Source organism: Amblyomma americanum, chromosome 11, assembly GCF_052857255.1.
Source record: "Amblyomma americanum isolate KBUSLIRL-KWMA chromosome 11, ASM5285725v1, whole genome shotgun sequence".
NCBI classification, from domain to species: domain Eukaryota; kingdom Metazoa; phylum Arthropoda; class Arachnida; order Ixodida; family Ixodidae; genus Amblyomma; species Amblyomma americanum.
The window spans coordinates 12,844,430-12,868,833 of NC_135507.1; the positions used below are offsets into that span (position 1 = coordinate 12,844,430).

Here is a 24,404-nt window from a genome sequence, read left to right on the forward strand (position 1 = left end):
TGATCGCTTCTTCTTCCTTTGAGGTGGCGCATGCTAGCGGAATGCACCGTGCCACTGGCCCCCCGGAAAGAAAGAGCATCGTCCCGATGCGTAGCCTGTGTGTTTAAAAAAAAAGTTCACTAGGGAAAGCATGATGTGCGCGCGAAAGTCCAGCTCTACCGCTATCGCTCGTAGTAAGGCTTGAGATGGACAACGTGTACCACCTCAGGGTGCAGGGATCGCCGAGACTTCTGAAAGCCGTCAGGAACGACCTCATAGTTGAGGTCTGCAATTACCCTGATCACTCTGTAGGGTCCAAAATACCGGCAGAGGAGCTTTTCGCTAAGTCCGCGTCGGCGAATGGGAAACCAGACCCACACACGGTCTCCTGATGTGTACTGAGCGTCACGGCGTCGGAGGTTATAGTGTTGGGCATCTCGGCATTGTTGGTCGAGAATCCTCACTCTGGCCAGCTGACAAGCCTCTTCAGCGAGGTGCAGGAAGGCGACACAGTGCATTCCGGTAACTTGCACCTCCACCAAGATGTCACGCGTGAATGCGGGAGATCACTGATCACAAGAGACAGCGGCGGGCTTTCGACGAACGTCTTGACCACAGCTGCAGATTGCTTCTTCTTCTTCTTTTGAGGCGGCATGTGCTAGCGGAATGCACCGTGTCAATATTCAAATATTCACTCAATACATTTCTCTATCAGTGTTCTTAACAATCCCAATGGCTCTGTAGGTAAGAAAGCGTAAGCACATCGACACAAAAGAGAACAGAAAATCAAAAGAGGATGGTACCTATTTTAACAGGAAAACCTGGAGGTAGCTTCATCTGTACAAATTCCCGAAGCTTGTTGAAGTGCTTGAAGGGTGCTATTACTTCAAGTACATTCAGCAGACTGTCCGGAAGCATTTGAAAGCACACCAAAGAAAAAAAAAAGCACATATAGCCACACTAAAACAAGGCACAAAAATAGGCATCAGTTTCATTTTGCACAGTTAAAACCACAACTGTCACGAAAAATAAAGAGCAACATGCGGTAAGCAAGGCAGTGAGTGAGGTTGCACCATTATCCGAATGGGTACTTACGAATTTACAGTGAGTGGAAAATGCTGACTCTGAAAGAGATGAAAAGAGAGAAAACGTCAGTTTGCTCCATCATGGCCAGACCTTGCATTCTACTAGATCACAGCAATGATGAATGTATACAAGTAAACAGGAACAATCAAAAGAATAGAACTCCAATTTGTAAAAATTTAATACAGTTACATCTGCAAGAAAGGCTGCAAACAAGTGTGAAATTATAAGGTGCACTAGCATCAAGCGAACAAAGACTAGTAGGCCACGGTGCCTCAGCAAAGCTTGCCTTCTCACCAACTGCAGTCTCTTATGCATGTGGCAGACTTTACAATGGCACTGTCTTAGCAAAGATGAAACAAGGAGATATCACAACAGTAGAACCTTGATTATCGAACTTTCAGGGGACCATGCGAAACCATCGTATAATCAAGGCTACGTTGTATAAATGTAAATATTGCTCAATGGGAGCTTTCACATAATAAATGCACTTGTTACTCTAGCCATCAAAATGAAATACATATTAATTTTCCGTATGCCTACATTATAAAAATGCCTGTTTTCGTGCCGCGAAAGTTAGTACCGAGACCACACAGCCATGAGTCCTCCAACAGAGACAAGGTTCTTTCAGCTACAGCATGCATACGCTCCCATCACTGCGTGTTAAGTAAGTGTCAGTGCATCTTGAAAACGATTGTTTAGACGATGCGCTAAATATAAGGCAGCTCTAACTCTAAGAAGCCGTTTTGCAATGCATGGCATGACGATGCCAGCGATGAGTTTTGTTCTGACTGTTTAGAACTGTTTCACCAATTGAGCAGCAGTGCCTGTATTAGACATTCGCATCATAAGGGAGAAAAGCATAATCACGACTTTTGCTTGCAGCCTGAATGTGGAACTAGGGAGATCCCACACTATTTGTGCGCTTCCTGGAAAGGTGTGTGACCCACCAGGTAACCCCCGCATCACTCGCTCGGTTCCACTAGGCCGAACATGCTGCTCATTGAAAGCGCTTCCTAACTAGCCACTGCTGAATAGAGAAAGGTCTAATCTTGTTACAAGTCTTCGCAAGCACTATAACTTCACACTGGTATGAACATACCACTGATTTCTGTAATGCCTCTGCCACCAAAGCAAATGGAAAACGAGACCACACGAGAGCCGCATCGCACCAAGCAGCCAGTTACACTCCTGGAGTTCGAGCTATCGGCAGAACCATCAAGCCAAGCAGTCATGCCCCGGATCTCATTGCTGCACTCACACGTCTTAATTTCAAATTAAGATATCCTAGGGTGGTGTGACATCTGCTGGTAAAATGCTCCACCAATCAGCCTTTTTCATTCCGGAATGCTTCAATCAACCATCGTATAACGCAGGACATGCATAGCTTTGTTTAGTCCATGTTAATTCGTCGTAAAATGCAAACTGTCTCATGAACGGGGGACGCGTAATCAAGGTTTCATTGTAGTACACAACTTTGATCACACCTGCGCTCCAAGAGTTGCAAGATGACAACTCTGGTGATTCCATGGTTAAAAGAAGAGCCCTCGCACAATACTGACCATGGCCAGAGTGGCCTTGAAAACTTTGGTGGTAGTCTTGGAGACCGGTGTTCGCCCCAGGACAGGAGGGCTGCCAGGTGTAGCCGTGATGTATTCCTCAAATGATACATCTCTCGACAAAGGTGGAGGCAAAGACTTTCTCCGTTGTGGCTGCAGGAACACAAGAGACTGAATCAGCAGCGTCAAGAAACTGAAGCTGGCAATGCTCAATGCCAGGCTCTCAATAAAAGGATGCCCAAAGGTGCTAAAGCGTTTGAAATTTTTTATCCGATTGACATCACGTGCCACGCATGTCACTAGTGTGCCAGACTAAAAAACAAATATAGACGATTATGCAATAACTAACAGCAAACAATTATGCTATAACAGTTAAATTTGTGAAGCTCCCCACTGCATCCCTGAAGCTCCAGGGCGGAATACAGATGATCCTCTTGGCATACTAGCCCTAATTCAAGAATGATGCTTTCATTAGAACAACTGCCGCTGATCCTGAGACACCAAAGAAAAGATGGAGCTGGCCTGTACTAATTGAGTACTGTATACTAATGACAAACAGGTTACCGGCACTAAAAACGAAGCTTTCATAAGCTTTACAAAAAAGTCCAGAAATGAAATACAATGCACTTGCCATAGGCTTTTACAGGTAGTTCTTTATAACGCTACAAAACACAAGGACACAGGAAGAAGTACACAGGACGGGTCCTTGTGTTTTGTAGCTCTATAAAGAACTTCCAGAAAATATGCTTCACCAACTAGCCCCACAACGTGTTTTGTTAAGTGAACTTTCACAGGTAAACTGCGATGATATCAGGCACAAATTTCTTTGGGAATCTCCGAGGCTAGACCACATGACATCGGCTTGAAGCCAGTGATGAGGGAGCCCACTATTCCCTCAACATCACCACCACTATCACGAAATATATATACAAAAATTATCTGCGTACATATTTTCTGAAGTATCAAGCAATTTCAGCCGATTTGCTAGTCACTATCTAAATAGAGATACTGGTCACAATTCGCGTAGGAATTTCATTGTCACAGAAAAACCAAGGACAAATTATGCTAAACAGACAATTGATCATCAAATCATGAAATTATGTAATATTTATCCAGACATTTTAGAGATCGCAAAAACATGTAGATGTCTGAGAACTTTCAAACGCAGAATACAATTTCTGTTCACTTCAAATAGTAGGCCAAACACGTACGATTAATGATTTATAATTGCAAAGTTATTGTGTTCTGATTTCTATATTTGTGTACAAAGTGTCAACAATAACACGTTTCTTTTTTTTCTTTCTAATTTGTCACATGCTTCATGCGCATTTTTGTACGGTGATGATTGTTATGTCCAATTGTATTTGTACTGTCTACATGTATTCTGTAACCGCTGCTGTTGTGCCTAGTGAGGCCAGGGCCTCATCAGGAGACTAATTACCTCCTTTTGTCCTGCCCCACGGGCAGTACCGTGTATGGCCCATCCAATAAGTAAATAAATAAATAAAATAAAATATGCCAAACAAATGTCAGCAGAGCAGCACAAAGCCAACAACTGAATTCTACTAAGATTATCCTCACTGTCCCATTAACACAATTTTTTTGCTTCATTCTACAGCATATAAAACCAGTAGAATCAGTGTTCCATGGAAGTAGAACTAAGCTACAGTGGACAACAGGGAGACTTTGCACACACAGTTATAAAGCACCAAGAAGATGAAGACGAGAAGAAATTGTCTCAAAGTGCTTGTGAAAGCTCAGTCCCTTGCTCATCTTCAACTTTTGGTGCTTTTTAACCATGAATACTAACCTGAACTGTTGTCCACAGAAACAAGAGCTTATGAGCTTATCAGAGAACAAACAAGGCTGTTAAGATGACACAACTCATCCTTTAGAAAGTTTATATTCCTAGTTTAATCGTTTCAGGTTTCGGAATGGTGTGTGTGTGTGTGTGCATGCATGCATGTGCGTGTATATTATTTTTAAGAATAAAGGAAACACAGTTTGCAAACAGGATGTCCTCATTAAACAAGTATCCGGTGACAGCAAGGAGGTTCTTCAGACTCAACACTATCACCATCATCAGCCTGATTACGACCATTGCAGGGCAAAGACCTCTCCCAGGTCCCTCGAATTAACCCTGTCCTTTGCCAGCTGCAGCCACCGTATCCCCGCAAACTTCTTAACCTTATCCGCCCACCTAACTTTCTGCCGCCCCCTGCTATGCTTGCCTTCTCTTGGAATCCACTCCGTTAACCTTAAAGACCAGCGGTTATCTTGCCTTCGCATTACATGTCCTGCCCAAACCAATTTCTTCCTCTTGGTGTCAACTAGAATGTCGTTAATTCGCATTTGTTCCCTCACCCAGTTCGCCCGCTTCCGGTCTCTTAATGTTACACCTATCATTTTTCTTTCCATGGCTCGCTGCATTGTCCATATTTAAGCTGAACCCTTTTCGTTAACTTCCATGTTTGAGCCCCATAGGTGAGTGCCGGTAAGATACAGCTGTTGTATACTTTTTTCTCAAGCGATAATGGTAAACTTATCACCATACCTCGGCATTCTCTAGGACAATGGCATTGCCACGTGTGAAGCTTTCGATTATTGCCCTGTTCTTGTGGAGATCCTCCTCAGTGAGATGTTCCCTCCTAAGAGTGACAAAGAAATAACCAGAGAACATATACACATACAAACAGTAACCAGTGTGTAATACAAGATACTACGTAAAAGCTTGTTAATTCGAATTATCCCATGTTCAAACTAATCAAAGTGAATAGAATTTGTGGTACATTGCAATCAAGAAGCAGACAGGTAGCGAGGTTGCCCTTATTATTCCATTGAAAACATTTCGTGATCACCTTCTCTTTTTCCCAAGACGCAACGGCCAACACACACTGCTCTAACGACCAAACATTTTGGAACGTCACCAATTCGCCTTCAAAACTGAAGAGGCGGGCGGCACCATAGTCATGAAGGGTCATGCGACCACCTGTGACATAGTCATGCAACCGCCTGTGACCATGACTGCAAGGCTGGAAAATTGATCAACAAGCAACGGCCTTTCAACTGCTGATTTTCAACCAAAACATGGACGCAAACTTTGCTTCTTGCATATTCACAATTGTGAGTCACAGAGTTGGCACAACCATTCAGAACGAAAAGCGAAAGTTGCCACAACGGTCGCACGTAGTCCGATTTTGCAGCCTTCAATCCAGAGTCGCTAATTGTTAAACCAATAAGCGTGCTTTTTGACGATATCCTCCGTCGATAATGAACCGACGTAGACTTCAAGAATGGTTTCAATCTTCTCTTGAAGCATTTGGGTGTGGTATTTACTGCAAAAGGACATTTTTAAACTACACCACAGCACATCGCAAGGGCTTAACTCAGGCGGCCCCTGAAGCTTATCGCACGGATGTGATACAGAAGCCACTGGAAAAACATGAAAAAGACGTATAGCAAACAACGGCAAGAACTCCAATTCATTCCTTTCACACACGATCGATCGTGGTTTCAGAGTGCCGGCAACGATGCCGCTCGCATGATCACTACTCAGCACTGGTCATGTTGTCTACTACTCAGCAACAAAAGCTAACACAGCAAGCCATTGAAGACTTCAAGGCCACTAGCAACAAGAAATAGTTGGGCAGTAACCTCAGAGATCACACAGATAGTTGCCACCACTGAACACATTCACCCATCCTGCCCAGCCTTGCACGTTGTCTTTACCCTATCCACGCTTCCTCCGAAGAGGTGGCACAGCCTCATGAGTGCACTGCTGCGCCGCACAAAACTATGCATTGCCATACCTTAGCAGCGGTGCACAGTTCGATTATTGGTGGTGGACCCTATTAACACTTTTAATTATCCAGAAATTCAAATTACCGAAGTTCGAATTAACAAACTGTCACTGTGCCTGGCAAACTCCAATAAAAGAGGCACAAATTTTCAGCAGCAGTGAGTATTCACTGGCCTAATAAATATACCACCAATGCTATGCACTGTGTTACAATGGGATCCTATTAACTCTTTCAAGACCATGGCCATAGTTCATCAATCACATATGATCGATAGTTTTGCTCGTGCTGCTGAACTCAAAATTCCATGTACTGGAGCACGTAGCCCCATCTAAGAGATTGTTTGACAACTGCAGTTTCGGATTCTACGTGGTTCATTTTCTTTTCAGCTGGCGGTGACGTAGCAGAAAAAATAATCTGAACGGCGGTGGTTTCGGTTGTCCATGAAGATGACGTGCTCAAGCCAGGATATGCTAAACATCAGTCATGTGATTCCGCTGCTTCTAATGCAGATGCCCTCGGCAATAGCAGTAGCAAAGAGCTTCAAGGCAAGCAATACTTTCATTTCCAAATGGCTGCTGAGTAGTTATGCATGCTCCCTATTTGTACTCGCTGTTTTGTCTCTGTTTGCTATGATTTTAACATGTTAACCATAAAGCAAAATTACCACAAAACCATGTGACCATGCTCAAGTTTTCAGACTACTACTTTTTCTTACCACTGCACATCCATCTCAGCAATAAAGAATGATATGAGAAAGTAAATAAATATTTAGCAGCAATTAACAGAAACGATAAAGCCTACAGCATGTCAAATATTTAAGGCACACTATTGGAGTTAGCAGCGACCGCCAGTAGCCTCAAATTATAAGGTACTTCTCAGAGAGCACAAAGTATAACTTGAACTAGGTAAGCACTCACAGCACAATAGTGATATGAACATCTGGTGCACAATCACATCTAAGATGGCTAGCCCATAGTACAGATTTGTAGCCATACATTACAAGAGATTGTAGCTGGGCTGGCTGATGATACATGAACGAACGTGATGAAAAGAACAGCACAGAGTCGCACATTCTTATGTAGTTTCTATGCCCTGCTTTTTGCATTGTGTTCCAACCTTTGTCGTCCAAAGCACCTCCCACTAAAGACTAAAGGAGACAAAATCTGGCAGAAAAGAACAATGCACAAACCTTTTCCGAGTCTCAAATGTCAAACCACTAATGCTGTAGAAATCTGCCATGAACTTGCCTACCATCTCCTGAAAAAGAGAAGATAACCCACAAAGCTTATTACACTGAGTCCAATGCTGTGAGATTTAAGCAATGTCACAGGGGCCCAACCAGCGCATTCATCACAATTAAGACCAAGTAACTAACCCTCATGCCAGCTGCCAGCAAACAACAACTGGTGATCACATTCCACAACAAAGAAGGAAACTCAAATATATAGTGAGAAGTGCTGTTGCAAAAAGGTATGGAATGTGAGCTACAGTATCACCTTTTATCACATTCGTTGTGCCTAAACAAGCCTCAAACCTTGACAAAGTGCCCACAACAGCAGCAAAGAAGCTCTGGCTCTGTCATAATACTCAAAACATATGTTCTACAAACCTTGAAACTATCACTGTCAATGGTGCCCTACAAAAGGCAAAAGAAAGAACCCTCTGCCAAAGAAGTAGCTGTGAAATTAGAACACACTGGAGGGGAACAAAGGATGGAAATCGAGAAATGACAGGACGTAAAACACGGTGCATGAAATGTGAAGGCATCACTATGAGAATGTCCACTAGAACCTCACGGAATGGGGGAACAAAATTCACATCAAGGAGAGACTACTGACTAAGGAGCCAGTCCATGCCCTGAATCAGTTTCTGCTAAATCCAAGTGAGTTGGAGATTGACCGAGTGATTCGATTCATTCTCAAGCAGCAGTCAAGCAACCAAACAAGGACAAGAAACAATAGCTTAGAATTAGAGGTGTGCGAATGGTGAAATCTTCAAATAAGAATCGAATACAAATGTGTACAAAGAAAGGCTTCGAATGTCACATATCTGTTCAGTACAAAAAATAAAATGCCAGAAGACGATAAATAAGCAAATTTTATTGTCCTTGTATATTTCTTTAAGTAGCGTACGATATTTGCAACCCAAAATTAAGCAAAACTAGACTCAGCACTACGTAAGAAAAAAATGATGTGAACAGAAATGCATACTGCTTGATTAGACAACATTGCAATACATGTACAACTTATAATATGGTCTGCAAAATGAGTGACCAGATGAAATCCATGAATTCACATGACTGGCAAATAAAAATAATATGATGGATAGCAAAACATCTTTAATTCAGTCTTCAAGAGATCGAAAGAAATGCTAGAATTATCTGAAGGTGCTTCTCAGAATCTTTTACACTGTAGTAGCTTAGGATTTCTTTGCACTTATTCAACTCGCTTGATAACTTCTAGTTTCATGCAAAAAAAGAGGGTTTGCAGTTGCTTGAATGCCACTGCGCACACAAAGAAGTGAGTACCATGCCGAATTGCCAATGCCAAGGAACACACTGCACCGTACACATGAACTGAGTTACAACGCTGGCAAGACTGGTGTAATGCACCAAAGACTAGTCTTCTGGTTGGCTGCTCCACGCTTGCCGCTTATGTCACGAAAAAACTGTGTCAACATCGGTCGGTGCATGCTATTTGCACCCGCAGGGCCATGCAGAAAAACTGAGCTCCACAGATGTGTTGAGGAAAGACAAGCTTCCCAAGTCGAATGGTATTTGAAGTCCAATCTATAAGATGATATAGCTAATTTTTGCGCAATGAAGATGTACTTTTTGCTATACACATGGCTTTTCAGTGCTCAGAAACTGTTCAATGTAAAGGATAATTTCATCTAGCCGACTCAGAAATAATCGGGTTCGAATGCAGTCTCAATGCCTGCAAAATAAGCAGTGTTCGTCAATACTGCTCCTGCTGGCTTGCAAACAAATTCTGGCCAAAGTCCAAAGCAACAATGTAAGCACCACTGCAAAACAAAAAAGAAGGGGGGCATCAAAATAACAAACACAAGGCACCACCTACTGTTTTGTCCTCACGCATGAGCCATCCTGACTGTGCCCTGTGGAATGCAACTGTCTTGGTGGAGATCTGGCCAGCCACGATGTCGCTACTCATCAGTATGTCCACCTCGTCCTCAATTTCGCTTTCAGTGCCCTGCACACAAAGGACAAAGTGTGATGACCATCCGTACTGCAAGGCAGTATGTGGGGTTTAACATCCCGAAGCTATACACGGGCTATAAGGGATGCTGAAGCGGACGGCTCCAGACTAACTTCAACCACGGGGGGTTCTTTGACCAGGCCTGGTATCACAAAGAACATGTCTCTTCTTGCATTTCACCTCCATCAAAGTGCTGCCTCCACCAGTGAGATCTGATCTCATAACCTTGGGCTTAGCAGTTGAACAACAAATCCACCGAATGGAAAGTAACACTAGTCCAATATACTATTCACAAAAATGAGATGCACCACGTTCTGTCATTTGGATCACTGCCTAAAAATTTTCATGAGGAACAAGCAGAAAAAAAAAATGCTTATGAGGAGCTACAAACATGTGTGTTAGGTCCGCCTCATTGCAGCCCCATCTTTTTGGCGAGACAAACCGGGGTTGATGATGCAAGATACACAGTAATTAGATATGTGCAAATAGTGGCTTTTTGGTTCGAAGCTAATTGGAATAGAATATCTTTAAGAGTTCTAACAAATAAAAAAAAGTTGAAAGGCAAATTAAATATTTTCAAAATCATGTATGTTTCTAACCCAAAGGCTAATGGGAAAAAAAAAGGAGCGCATTCAAGCTTTGTCAAACTCATTCTAGCTGGGTAAACTTTCTGCAAAAAATTATCAGAAATGGGGCAGTCAACCTACATGCGGTGCCACCATATTTGTCAAGAGTAAGGTTTACATAACTTTGGGACCTCTGACTGCTCTTAACTGCGATCGCTTCGTTGCATAGGTGCCGTTTTTAAGCGGTGACATCATGGGCACCTACCAGGCATACAGATAGATGGATGGAAGTCAGGAGCGCATCCCTTTTGAAATGGGGTGGCGGCAGTTGCCACCCCCCCCCCATACTTTGCTTTTTTTCTCCTCCTCAATTCTCTTTAAGCAACTCTTCAAACTTTATGGTATTATCTATAAATTCACCATTTTCCTCTAAATACAATATTTAATCCTGAATTTGTAATTTCACGTCACTACCCTACTTTTGAGCCACCAATCTCCCAAACGCATTTTGCTAAATTCTACCACAGATTCATTCAAGTCCTTTGTTATCTCTAAACACTTGGGTCTCATGGAGAGTGACTGTGCATGTATAGACATCCGGATGAATACTTCCACTTTCTGGTACAAGATGTTCAATTGTTTCAACAGATTTACCACACACTGCACATGTGTCACCTTCTTGGTTAAATTTCTTTCTGAAGCGTTGCTACAAAAAGAACCCTACCCTGATCTAGCTACATTCATCTACCGTGCTACCACAATCTAGCTTCAAAGAATAGGACACCGGCTCGAGTTATCATGGAGCGATTGCTTACTGATGTCTTTTCCAGTTTCTATATAGTTCTACAGCCTGTTTCTTTTCCACTGAATTAATGCAGTTTTTTACCTTCTGCATTTTGTACTTCTTGTCTAAAGCCATTCATTTCTAAGTCCTTGCATCCTGCGTGCTTACTAATTTATTTTCCTAGACCTTTTCCACCACTGGGAGTCAATGCTCTTTCTGTATATTTAAATACTTTATCTGCCCACCTGTTACTGCGCAATTTCCTCAGGCGTTCCTCATATGTTTCACTTTGAACTTCCCATGCTTTGAACGATGCCGAGCCCATGTCCTCCTGCATCTAGTGCTAACCTTCCAATAGCTCTCCAATTCATTCCTTGTCCCGACTGAACTTCTGCCCTAAGGCACAAAACCGCCTTTCCAAGAGCAAGTCCTTGCACCATTATTCCTTTCCATATACCTCCAAGTACTTAATACTTGTTGTACCCTCATAATGCCCTATACTTCATTATCGTGGCATCTGTTCGACGTTTCACCCTGAAAGGCTGTTCCAAGCTTTTCCATGCCCTATATCTGTTTTTTTATCTACACATACGCCCAGATATTTGTATTCTGCCAGTTTGGACATCTCATGGCCTAGTACTGTAAGCACTTGATCAGTGGAATCGTTAAAAGTCATCAGATCTGACTTCATTGTGCAAAATGTGAAGCCTAGACCATCCGCTTCGTCTTTACAAAAATTAACCAGTTTGTAAATCTTCCTGGCTATCATCCATTAGTACAATATTGTCTGCATACATCAAGCCAGAAAGCCGCTGCTCCATGACCGTTCCGCCTAATCTGTAAGATACGATTATAACCTAGATTACTTTCTTGTGCGAAATTTGCTTATCTGTTATGACTGTTTCCAATGCACCACACCCAGCACCACACAGTCTCAAGTGTAGGAAAGGGGTACCGATCTCGATGTGTAACGTGCTAGCTCTGCTTCGTGCTGGCACCACGGGCATGTTGCGAGTATGCCTAGTAAGAATCCATGTAGTCGGAGCTTTGGCTATGCATGCACCACAGTGCCATCCCAGTGGAGGTACACTGCACCAAAACCACACGAAACAAGTGTTCCAGAAACCTTATTCACTCGAGATGAATACTTTGAGATTTGGTTGGTTTGTGAAATTTAACATCTCAAAGCAACCCACGCTATGAAGGACACCATAGTGGAGGGCTCTGGATAATTTCGACCACGTGGGGTTTCTTATTGTGCAATGACATTGCATAGCACACGGGCCTCTAGCATTTCACCTTCATCGAAATGTGACTGCCATGGCCAGGATCGCACCCTTGTATTTTGGGTCAGCAGCCGGGCAACATAGCCTGAGCCACCGTGGCTGCACTTCAAAATTTGGAACACCAAACATTCGGATTGAATTGAGTACCGTATAAACGCGTGTAAGGGCCGCACTTTTTTTCCAGATTTGAGGATCAATATTAGGGGTGCAACCCATACACGCAATTATCGAAAAAATAAGTATTTAAGTACAAACACACCAATCAGGAAATTAGCGGCATTAATTCTACGCTCAATCGCCACTCGTAGTATATTCCGACTCCGAGCTGGTGCTGTGCTTTTTAAGTTCTAGCCACCCTAGCTGTGCTTTCTGGTTGCTCTGGTGCACGCTCATCCCGAAAGAAGTCGCGCAGCACGTCCACTGTCAACGCGCAGCTGTTGAGCAGCTCCTCTTCCAGTTCGGAAAACTTGCACGGCTTGCCCCAAAAAGCACGCTCTTTGCCGCGCTTTTTGCAGCTTGTGTTCCTCAATGCATCCTTTTGGTTCCACCATCGTCGAATGCACTTCTCGGCCACGTGAGATTTCCTGCCCACCGCACGCTTGCCGTGTTCCAACGGCAAACTCCGAGCCATGTAGCTATTAAGGTGCTTGCCCATCGTGCTAAAACTGCTAAAACTAACGCTCGACAGCAGCAAGCAAAAGCCACAAGAATGGTGAACCACAACTCCCATGCCTTTGACAGCCACAAAAAGCTGGAGCTAGTGATACTGATGCCGATATGGATAGCGGGAGCCGGCGACGGAGGAAAAAGTTGACGATGATGATAATGAGCCGCGGCAGCTGGCGCCATCTGTGGGTGGCACCTGGAAGCTCCTGTGCGTGTGTGTGGCCTTTGCAATCAAGAGCACCATTGCTCGCAGCCGGAGCCGATCTCGGAGGCCACGGCGCATGAATTTCGAATGCTATACCCGCGTGGGTCATGTGGAAGGTTTGGGTGTGGCCATTACGTGAATATTACTTTTTTCTAATATTTCCTTCTGGAAAACAGGGTGCAGCCCATACATGGGTACGGCCCTTACATGGTACTTTACTATCCAACCAAATATTCGAATAGAATATTTTTAATTCCACCCCTAACAATAATTGTGACATGATGTGTTAACTGATGTAGACTAATACCCCTGTCACATGGCTAGTTTCAATGGCCACCGAGTCTTGAGTCTTCGAGGTTCTCAATCGCTATCAAACTCAAAGTAGTTTTGTGGCTGCTAAAAGGCAAATCTCAATGGGCCATTGAAATGATTCTCGTATCTTGCGCCAAGCCTGTGTGGTGCCACAATCGCTGCTTTCGATTTTGTGCAAATAACCGAAATATCTTTTAAAATCTAAACTAAATGTTGATGTACACTTGTTCGGAGTTATATGAGGTTTTTAGAAGCTATTAAAGGCCAGTTGCGCCGTCTCGAAAGACACGGCCTTTTGTACGATTTGCTGTCGCAGTTTTGTAATGCTCTGGCAACACTGATACCGCTCACATTTCCCTCTTCTGCGATGGAGAGTATAAAATGAAATGCTGTTAAAAACCAGGTTGATAAAATCTTAAATTACTGCACCGACTAATATTTTACTGCTTGCATTAAAGTTTAGGAGATCAATGTTTCTTCGTGCATTAGCACCGTGAAGGTATCATGCACGCAAGTGCGCGTTGGCGCCGATCGAAACAACGCTAGCAACCATGGGCAACGCTCTAAGGCCCTTCAAATCTCTATATAGTTCTGTGCTGTTCCGTTAACTAGACAGACAATTATTGACTAGATGGCCATTGAAACTGCCCATGTAGCAGTGCTCAATGGCCTTTGAGTTGACAGACTATCGATTCGAGGGTCTTCGAAATGACCGTCTGACAGGGGTATAACTGTGGTTGGTAGGTCTTATTGCTACAGTGAAAGAGAAGTTAGTAAACTATGTTAAGAATAAATTTGTAGGTAGAATAGCATGAGGCACAGCTTACTTTTTTTCCCTGTGGTAGGAAAGCAACAGAAAAAAAAAACAGTCATAAGAGAAACTGGAGACAAATCATTGTACTGACAAAGAGGTAAGCTATGTTGCAAATAAATTTGTATGTAGAATTTGCACAGGGCATAGCTTACGGTTTTTTTCTGTGAAAGGAAAGTGAGGAACAAAACCATCACAAGAGATGCTTGGGACAAACTGAGACTGGATTATATCAATCGATTACTGTGCAACGACCACTGAAAACTTTACATTCATAAGCTAAAAATAGCCAAAAAATGAAATAAATCAGTACACTGCGACTACAAATTCCCACAAAGCAAAGAGCGATCACCAAAACTACTAATCTGCTAGCAGATTTCTGAGAATAGACCTCGTCGCCACCTGCTCCCAGCCAGCAATCACCAGGTTCTAATGCTCTTGACGCCACCACTGACACCAAAAGTTTGAATCGAGTGACAGGATACAAAAATATTGCATTTTCAGACTACAAATTTCTCAGCACTAAACACATCTTTTGCTGCCAAATGAACATCGTCACCTAAGCCACAAGACGCCAAACAATCAAATTTAACCAATGAACAAATATTCAGTGACATGGTCAGTGGCCCTTCAAGACTCGAAATACACATGCGCAATGCAAGGTACTACGCATACACAGTAACACGATGCGATTACTCATGCAAGCTACTCTTGCTGGTAGGTCCTCCTACTGCAAATAAAGACAAGTTAGTGAGCTATGCTGATAATAAATTTATAGAGAGACTTGCATGGGAAACAGCTTACATCATCTCCCTCTTTCTCCTGCAGAAGCAATGCAACAGAACAATCATAAGGAGTGAAATCATAGTAATTTTTTCACTAATAAAAACGACTGCAATCACGAAACTGCCTTCCAACTGCTTTCCAAGAAAGCACCTGCTCAACAACAGACCCCAGGTGTCCCTGCCCCAAGAACCCATCGCAGCAGAAGCTTTCGTGCTGAGGTTCAGCGGCCTTATGCCGAGCTCGTCGTACAACTGTTTTAGCTCCAAAGCAAGGGCCTCTGACACCCTCCTCTCTCTCTCTTGAGCTTAGCAGGTCATCAGATTCAAAAGGCGAACACTGCTGTCATGTACAACACTTCACCCAGGATACATGGTCACAAACACACCTAGCCATACTGTGTAGGTCACACACTGGGACCCCATGCACAAATTCCAAGAGGCATGTATAGGGGGTGAAATTTTTTTTAATGACATTTGTTTTCAATACTGCTAATCTCATTACGAGGGCTGTTGCAGGGTGGAAAAAAATTCAAGAAAGCAAAGAAAAGAAACAAAGCAAAACCTCGACAATTCGAACATGATTAATTCCAAGTCCTGGATAATTTGAAGAATTTCTGTGGTCCCATAGTTTTTAATGCAAATCTGATAGGATAATTCGAAGCAAAGGCCTGCACCGGCCCAATTAATTTGAAGATGTGGGATGCTATGGGGGAACGCCGTCCCAGTTTTTTCCGCAAACTGGTGAAGCGATGGCCCCTCGGAGCTGCGAGGCAGCACCGCAGAGCGATGCCAAAGCTTGATATGTGATGAGCCCCAGTTCCTGCACTATCAGCCTGAAAACCAGTCTATGCTACGGCTTGCGAACCACTGGAACGCGGGCCTGTGCATGTCCTGCGACGTGATCATCCTTGTTCCATGCACGCGGCGGGTTGACTGCGTGCAACACCGGCATATCTAATTACTTTAAGTACCGCTGTGTGTAAGTCAACCTTTCTTCAGATAAACAACCATTCAAAATTGGGGTGGTCCACCTATACGCAGAGCCGACCTATTAGCGAAGTCTTGGGTAGTTTCGGACAAGCAGACGGTAGTATGAACCTCGTGCCAGCGCCCGTTCCCGGCAGGATGTATGGAGCTCCAGGCATCAATAAAAGTCGTTAAAACACGTATGCAAATCAGTTCCCCTAAAGAAAACTCGAACTGCGCGCCATTAGCCTCATTCTGTCACACTGGCAGTCACTTCCTCTGATGAGCAGTAGGCAGCATGAACAGAAATACTGACAATCTCGGAGGCCTGCATTATGCCAGAATCTGAAAATACAGGCCCATTTGCAATTTGGTCTGCCGCTAGTCCGTCAGTCCACACATGAATGCTTCCACGGAAGGCAGTGTGGAGCGGCAATTTTTTGCTTTTGATCTGCATTAGCTTTAGCCTGCTGTCCTTGTGATCATACTGTTACGCATTTGTCGCTTTGAGTTGTGCATGCACTGCGATCCATTGCTGTCAGAAACTACAAAATAAAATGAGGCGGTGGGATGAGGCAGGAGGAGGGTATGTATGCATAGCCTTATATTTGCAGTCTATTCTTTTTTGGCCAGCAAGAGCTATGAGTTCAAGGGTACACTTTTAAGCGGCAGTATAGAGTAATTTCAAAGTCAGTCCAATAAATGCAGCATGTTCCTACAAAATTTTTTGCCTGCGTCACATTTTTTTACAACGTGAGTTAATTCAAATATTTTTCACGGTCCCAATGACTTCGAACTAATGAGGTTTTACTGTATAGTAATATCAAAAGAGAGAAGTAGCAGCAGCACAGAGCACACGCTTCTCATGCGGCACTCTGTCCGAGAAACGATGGAACAATGGACCACAAAGCCCAAAATAAGGTGTCAGTATTATGTGCTTAAAAGTAAAAATCCCTAGTCGAATGCTCTGTGGCAAAAAGCAGCACCACAGGAGGGGGACTTTTAGTTGCCTACATGGTTGTCAGCTGCTGTTGGCATGCAAATGATTCTGAGTAGACTGCAGAAGCAGTGGCAGCATCGCACTCGTCCAGCAGAGAAGTTACCCTTCTTGCTACAAACTCGACAGCCAATGCTTTGAAATCTAGAAGAGATGTTCACCTCATAGCGGACGTTCTGGTAGACCTTCAGGTTGTTGTCCAGCACTGTTAGGGACTTGGACGGCTTGTCATTACCAGTGAATAGGAAGGTGATGTCCCCACGCTCCCATTTCATGTCATTGAAGTCGACAAGTGTAGTGTCTAGCCTGGAGGGATGGAATGAACATGACACATGGAGGTTCAAATGAGGCATATCGGGAACACAGGGACATGAAATCCAAGATTTGCAGGCTGGTCTAACGTTAGAGCACAAAACAGAGTGCGACAAAAGGAGGGGGGGGATTCAACTGTGAAAGGATCGATGAAGCTTAGACTACAAAAATCAAAATAATTCAAAAAAAAACTTAACAGAATTTGTAGAGAAATAATTAACACTATACCAAACTGCCCTTTTCATGACTCAAATGGTTTTGTTATAGCTAAGTCATTAAATGGAAAATGCATGTTTCACCCCTCCAGACATGGCACATAGCAAAAATCAAACTGACACATCAAGAGTATATAACATGAGAAGGTACTTCCTGTTTTACAAACGTGCAGTGCACTGCCAACAAGAAATCAGGAATGCTTAACACTCAAGCCACGTTCAGAAATTTTCCGTCGATTGCAAGGACCCTAATAACAAAGCTTCTTTGTCTGATAACTGAATACACGTGCAGGGACACAGTGTTCTAAATACAGTGCCCCAAGCATTGACACCGAATGCGCGAAAGGACAACACTATTCAAGCAAAAGGGAAACATCCGGCTACGTGACAAAGATCCGCATTCACACACATTGTTCAGAGGCAGCGATAGGTAGGCAAATACCCTGTCCTCGCAAAACAACTTGCTATCTGAGACAGAGGCACGCTTTGAGGCTAAGCACAGAGAGGGATGTGGGGGTGAGGGGGATAACTCTTCTAGCCACAAATAGGATAGAGGACAGATAAGCCTTAGGAGAGCGGACACTGAGGACGACCATTTGAAGATAAAGATTTAAAAAAGATGAAAAGAGATAAGGTGCAAGTGAGGAGTCAGAAACAAACCGAATGTTTGATCCTTTCTTGTGAATTTTACAGATGTCTGAAGGCAATATCCTTGACACCAATGGTACTGCAAAAACAAACAAAAAACAAAAATATAGCAGTCATAAAGAACAAAGAAAAATACAAGCAGACCCTGAACACTGCAGAGCACAAAGAAATTTTACTGGTATGACCAGATGAGCTGTAATAACTCTCCAAATGCAAAATAAAAAATCTGCACCCAGAGACAAGAGTACGGCAAGTCCTGTCACAGCTTGAAGGTAAAAAGCAAAGCAAAAACAGGCAGACTCCAAACACAGTAAGCAGAGAAACAAATTCCAGAGAGTTGCAATTCCTCAACGATACACAACAATAAACAGTGTCAATAGCTTCATGCAGAAACATGGCATTGATAGTTAATTTGGTGCAGAACTGTTCACAGTGCCTTTTTTTTTTGTACACCATAATTGCAATTATGCATATCATGACAACGTGGTGCAACATTGTATGTAGCAAAGTTTTATGCCCAAGCTGCGACTATATTGTAGCATAGTGAAAAAGAAGCACTACAAAAGCAAATGAGTGCAGAAGCACAAGAACTAAAGTAAATTAAAATTTCACATTCTGAGCTACCCAATAAAATATAGCACCTTTTTCCAATTTATCATGCCATTCTTTAGTAGGTACAATATTGCAGTGTTCAAGATGGGACTATAAATATTGCTCACTCCAGCTCTGGAAGTCCCACTTGAGCTCCATGTAGAAGTCCCCCATGAGTTCCAAAATATGCACGAGATCGGGCCGCCGAAAGTCCATCGCTTCCCGCGACTGCTGCTTGAGTTTTCTTAGCAAGGAGAGTACTGCACAAAAGCAAAAGGAATCAGTCACCACCACACAAAGGAATTGGGGGCACAGACTGACTAGTAGAAAATGGAAACTTAAACCAGAACATAGACCTTCATGAAACAATAATCAAAGAACTGCCAGTCTGCCTTGTCACAAAGAGCTGCTTTGTCCCATGAAAATTCTTTTCCGCAGCACCCGCACCAGCAGGGCAAAATGGCATTACCATACACAACCACGTCTACTCATTTCTGACTGTTGAAATGTGTAGTGCTACTTCCATGTCATCCATGAATGGTCAACAGGAATTAGCCCATGCGTTAAACTTCCCATAAAAGCAGCTCTGAGAATGAGAGAAACTAGGCAACCTAACTTTTATTAGTTCCACGAAGCTACCAGCATAAATTTGCCATTTTTCCCAGGTGGGAGCACCATACAGAAAACAGTTTTGGAGCTTCAGGCAAGGACAGACACACACAAATGGGTTTCCAAGGGTGTAAAAAAAAAGAAAATTGGTTTTGAAGAAAGGAAATCACACAGTAACTGTCTCACAAATCTCGGTGGACATGGAGAACTGCACCTTAAGGGAAAGGATAAAGGAGGGAGTGAAAGAAGAAAGGAAGAAAGAGGTGCTGTAGAGGATCTTTAACATGCACTGACATTGCACAGCACACAGCGCCTTTTGAGTTCCCCCTCCCTGCAACCGCGGCTGCCGTGGTCGTATTCAAACGCAGGTGCTCCGGCTCAATGGACGAGCGCCTTAACCACTGTGGCACCACAGCAGGCAACCACGGGTGTGCCTAAAGCAAGTTTGAAGATAACAGCAGCAAAGGGAGCTAGGGGCATTTGATGCACAGCATTGGCAACACGATGAAAATCACTAAGTGCTGTGTACAAGCAGAGATCAACTCACTTGTTTGCCGGTCCCCATAACTAATTGCTTCTGCTAAACAGTTCCATCCTTGACTATTCTTCACTTTGACAGGAGCATTGTGTGCAAGAAGCAGCTGGACACATTCTAGTTTGCAATAAGAAGCAGAAATGGGAATGCATTATTATTCATGCATGCATGCACTTTGTAACAGCACAACTTGAGCCCCAGCACTGGTTATGATATATATAAGGTGGGCATATTCTTCACCAATACATAAAAAATCAATAACATGCAATTTTTTCAGATGCGAGATATGCAATCTGCACGGAAACTGCATTTAAAAAACATTCAGCAACGTGTAGTGCAATACAAGGTAACTGAGCTCAGTAGGTTAGAAGATTAGGACAGTGTAAACCAACAGAACACAAATGACGTGTGAAAACTGCCTAACTAATGGGCAAGCTGGAATCTACAGTAGCTAAGATGAAATGACGAGTCCTTCTTGCTACTTACACTTGCATCCAGAACTGCTCTTACCAAGCAAGACATTGAATGAGGCTAAGCCTGAGAAGTTCAGTGGGGAAAGTTAAACTTTATTAAGCACTAAGATTTAATTCTTCGCAACTCTGACAACAGTTCCCACCAAAAAATAATAATCAAGATGTCAGTATAGATCTTTCTCTTTTACAGAACACACAAAACTCAACCAGTGACAAGATGTTTAATGATGCATCAGAAGTGAGCAACAAAACGTTCGTTAAAATTTCTACAGGTCACATTTCTGCACACAGTTATAAAGAACGCCAGCATATGCTGTCACTAACACCACAGCCCAAGAAAAAGCGTTGCAACATTTTGTTCGCTCCAGCACAAAGCAACTAAAGGGATGATGACACTGGAAAGCTGACTCAGAATACAATGCTCAAAAAGCAGAACAGCAGGTGGCGTTCGACGACTGGAGTCCAGCATCGAAGGCGACCTCGGGCGATTAATAAAACCTGTCACGACGCAGCCACAAGCAACGTCGTTTGACTTTTCTCCTGGATTCTTGCACGCAACAATGTTCACTCGCGTCAAATTTAATGAGAAAATTCACAAGCATACCCTTCTGTCCCAGCATGACAGCCAGGTGAAGCGGCGTGTTTCCTGAAATAAACAGAAGTTGTTAACGACACAACACGAGCAAGAAACTCTCTGCGAGCGAAACGGCTTACGGCAAGACAGTTAATCCATTTACCGAACGCGCCCTTTCATTCACGTGCACGTCCAGCGGCACAGCTCTCGCGATTTCTCCCACCGGGAGCTTGTGAGAAGCATCCCAAGGCCACATCCATGTGACCGCGCCGATACTGTCAAGTCCGGGAGCGGAAATTCCAGACCGCTTCCTCTCGTTACATTGTAGTGCGTGGTTGCACAGCGCCTCCAAAGAAAGCTGTGGGCGGAAACGCGATGGCGAGTGAATTATGCGCTCGGCAAGCACAGCCCTTCCGTCAAACACGATTTTTCCACGTCCGCCCCAAAGCATCCGCCGACAGTGCGAATTGATCTGTTTCAAATCAAATGTTCATGTTACGCAGCCCACAAGTCACAGAACAATGCTTCCGTTTCGTGCAATTCCATGCCAGCCTTAGAGGGCGATTCAAGCGTGAGAACAGAAAAGTGTAGTTTAGCTTTCTCGAAGGCTGAAAACTGACCCCGGAGCGAAGTCGACTCGGCTATGGCAGGCTGAACGAACGCGGAGTAGAGTGATCGCACGGAGTGAGCTGCTCACAGTCGCGAGACTATCTTACCATGTACGTCCTTCTGCGCGACGTCGTGCGTCCGTAGGAGCGCCGAAACGCGGCGGACATCACCGTTAAACACATTTTTGTGCAACGGATACATGCTGCCGTCTTCACCAGTGCTGTCGCTGTCGGCCATGTTTACATCGCGTGTCGCCTCGCTTGGCGACCGTTAGGGGGCGAGACCGAAACGAGAACAGCGGCGCGAAAGGAGCGCTTCGCGCGAAAAAGTTTACCGACCTCCGCGCTTTCTAAAATTGTTCACCGTCTTCATTTTCTTTCTCTTACGAGCTACCCGGTAGTAATTCTGCCGTCTCACGCACTCCCCTTTTCGTGGAAACCCGGCCGTTTACATTTCACGAGGTCTTAAATTTGTCACAAAGCGTAATCTATTTATCGGATATGCGCCCGAAAGGTGCATTTAATAACGCGCTTAAAAACCGATTCGATGATGCACGAAGACTGAAAGATAAAAAGAAATGTTAAAGCCAACGCGCGACTGCGCCATTTCCTCATTGGGTATATTGGCGGCTACGTACAGAGGGCAAAACACGTCTAGAACGACCCAACAGCGTGTTCCGAAGCTTCCAAAGCCGCTGCGACCAGGAAGGCAAAAAAATAACGATAAAATTCTATGAGTTTAACTGCACATGCTTACACGCAGACCATTTTTTTAACCAAATGTTATCGACATAGATGTTCCGCCCGAAACACGCACATCCAGAACGGGTTCTATAGACAATTAAGCGTACGCTTAATTGCCTTCTCTGCATATCATCCCCGGTGAAAATCCTAACCAGTCCAACATGGTTCATGCAACAATTCCCAGTTGGTTCCAACTGGAGCCAATTTTTAAGGGATTGGAACCAATTGGGAACTGTACTGTGAACCAATTAAATGGATCAGTTCGGAATTTTCGCCATGGATATGTACAAATATATCTATATTTTTTGCAGCATAAATATTTTTTATACCAGTATTGCTATAATTTACAGTACACTGCAGCTGTACCACTCGGCGACACATCGTCCGGTCCCGCACCTTCAAATCCGCACGCGGGGGCGAAAAAATGGATAAAAATCGCCTGGCGCAAGAATGCACGGCTTTCTCCTTTTTCGTCGCCGCTGCGCTATCACTCCTTTGTCCCAGCCACGTGCATGACCTTGGGATTGTTTTCTGCAAATAGACCCGCTACGATCGCCTCTTTCTCGCAACCGTCACGTGCAAGTCAGATACATAGCTCAGCCTAACTCAGCCCCGTTTGCCAAGTGGTACGTCGCTCGCTCAGTTTTCGATAAAGATATGCCCAGGCCACGCGGGTTCCCACGCCGTCCGAGGACTGGCTATGATATATCACAAGCGGGCGATGTGGTGCAGGCCGGACCTAGCTATCACGCATGGGATACAGCAAGTCTGCGACAAACGCATGATATATATGTCAGTAGAACATGTTCTTGGGCAAGTTGGTTCATAGCTTGAATAGATGAAGCGCACAAAAACACAGCACACAGGAAAAGAAAGACACGAGACAGGCGCTACTTGCAACTGTTTATTGAATTCAAGAACGGCTTATTTATAGCCAAGAGCATCGAAGTCGTGGTGGAAAAGGAGACAAAATCAACATAACAAACAACAGGTAATTAAAAATGACCAGTGCGAGGGGAGGGATACTACAGAGGGGGGAACAAAAGTGATTCAAATCTTTCTAAACATATTTAAAAATATACTTTCATTCTTATGTATGACCAGAGATGGGGTGCTGACACAGGAACTCCCGCTTTTTTTTTTAATCCGGTGGGCTTCTAGCAGTTTACGGGCAGTCTTATCTAAATTTACTTCTACATAATATCTGAGTTTCTTGGAGCTTAATTTGCTTCACAAATTTTTTGCTCTTCTTTGCCGCAGTCCTTGCAGCGATACGGCAAATGTGATCTGGTACCAGTTCTTAGCAAGCGTTTATGCTCCAGTTTGAAGAAAGATTTGAATCACTTTTGTTCCCCCCTCTGTAGTATCCTTCCCCTCGCACTGGTCATTTACCTAGCTGTTGTTTGTTATGTTGTTTTTGTCTCCCTTTCCACCAATGCTTTCCTCTTGGCTATAAATAAGCCCTTCTTGAATTCAATAAACAGTTGCAAGTAGCGCCTGTCTCGTGCCTTTCTTTTCCTGTGTGCTGTGTTTTTGTGCGCGTCATCTACTGGAGATATGTCAGACAGTTACTGTGCCATTTCCTTTCCTCAAAAACAAATTTTAACTTTTCAAATTATTGACGGACCTCCATGAAACACCTCTCATACTTGTGACATACTTGTGAAGCTAAATTTAGGTACTCTAAACGCTTTTTCGCAAATGTGTAAGTTTCGCGTTTTTCACGAACTACACAGACCTCACGAAAAATTTGTCCTGCGAATAATTTGGGTAAAAGGAGCTTAAGGGAGCCTATCATCTTTGGGTTGCAAAATATTCCGAAATTGCAACTTTACCCAAATCTGCGAAATATTGAGATCGCGAAAATAAGTCGTTTACTATAGTCTACATGTGGCACTCGCTTCAGAGCTTCATTGCAGGCTATAGTGTCGACACTGAAAAAATGAACGCACCCTATCGCTCGCCCAGCATCACTTCATTTATGTGCTTAGCTGCCTGAACTATATATAAATTTACTATATATCAATTAACTAGGTGTACTGGGTCTCGCGGTAAGGGCCGTCGGCCATCCTAGCACC

General features: G+C 43.7%; 1 protein-coding gene across 1 annotated transcript in view; it reads right to left on the reverse strand.

The window, feature by feature from the left end:
• The window catches only part of LOC144110527 (ankyrin repeat domain-containing protein 13C), a 32,205-nt gene extending 10,375 nt beyond the window's left edge, over window positions 1-21,830 (reverse strand). The window contains exons 1-12 of the mRNA XM_077643520.1: window positions 21,691-21,830; window positions 21,005-21,046; window positions 19,940-20,044; window positions 18,912-19,043; window positions 18,205-18,271; window positions 17,179-17,323; window positions 9,502-9,633; window positions 7,611-7,678; window positions 5,176-5,269; window positions 2,625-2,774; window positions 1,075-1,103; window positions 783-883 (exon numbers count right to left, since the gene is read on the reverse strand). Coding sequence (XP_077499646.1) covers window positions 783-883; window positions 1,075-1,103; window positions 2,625-2,774; window positions 5,176-5,269; window positions 7,611-7,678; window positions 9,502-9,633; window positions 17,179-17,323; window positions 18,205-18,271; window positions 18,912-19,043; window positions 19,940-20,044; window positions 21,005-21,046; window positions 21,691-21,820 — 1,195 coding nt within the window. The 5' untranslated portion in view covers window positions 21,821-21,830. The remainder of the gene's footprint in view (window positions 1-782; window positions 884-1,074; window positions 1,104-2,624; window positions 2,775-5,175; window positions 5,270-7,610; window positions 7,679-9,501; window positions 9,634-17,178; window positions 17,324-18,204; window positions 18,272-18,911; window positions 19,044-19,939; window positions 20,045-21,004; window positions 21,047-21,690) is intronic.
• Between the last annotated feature and the right edge of the window lie 2,574 nt (window positions 21,831-24,404).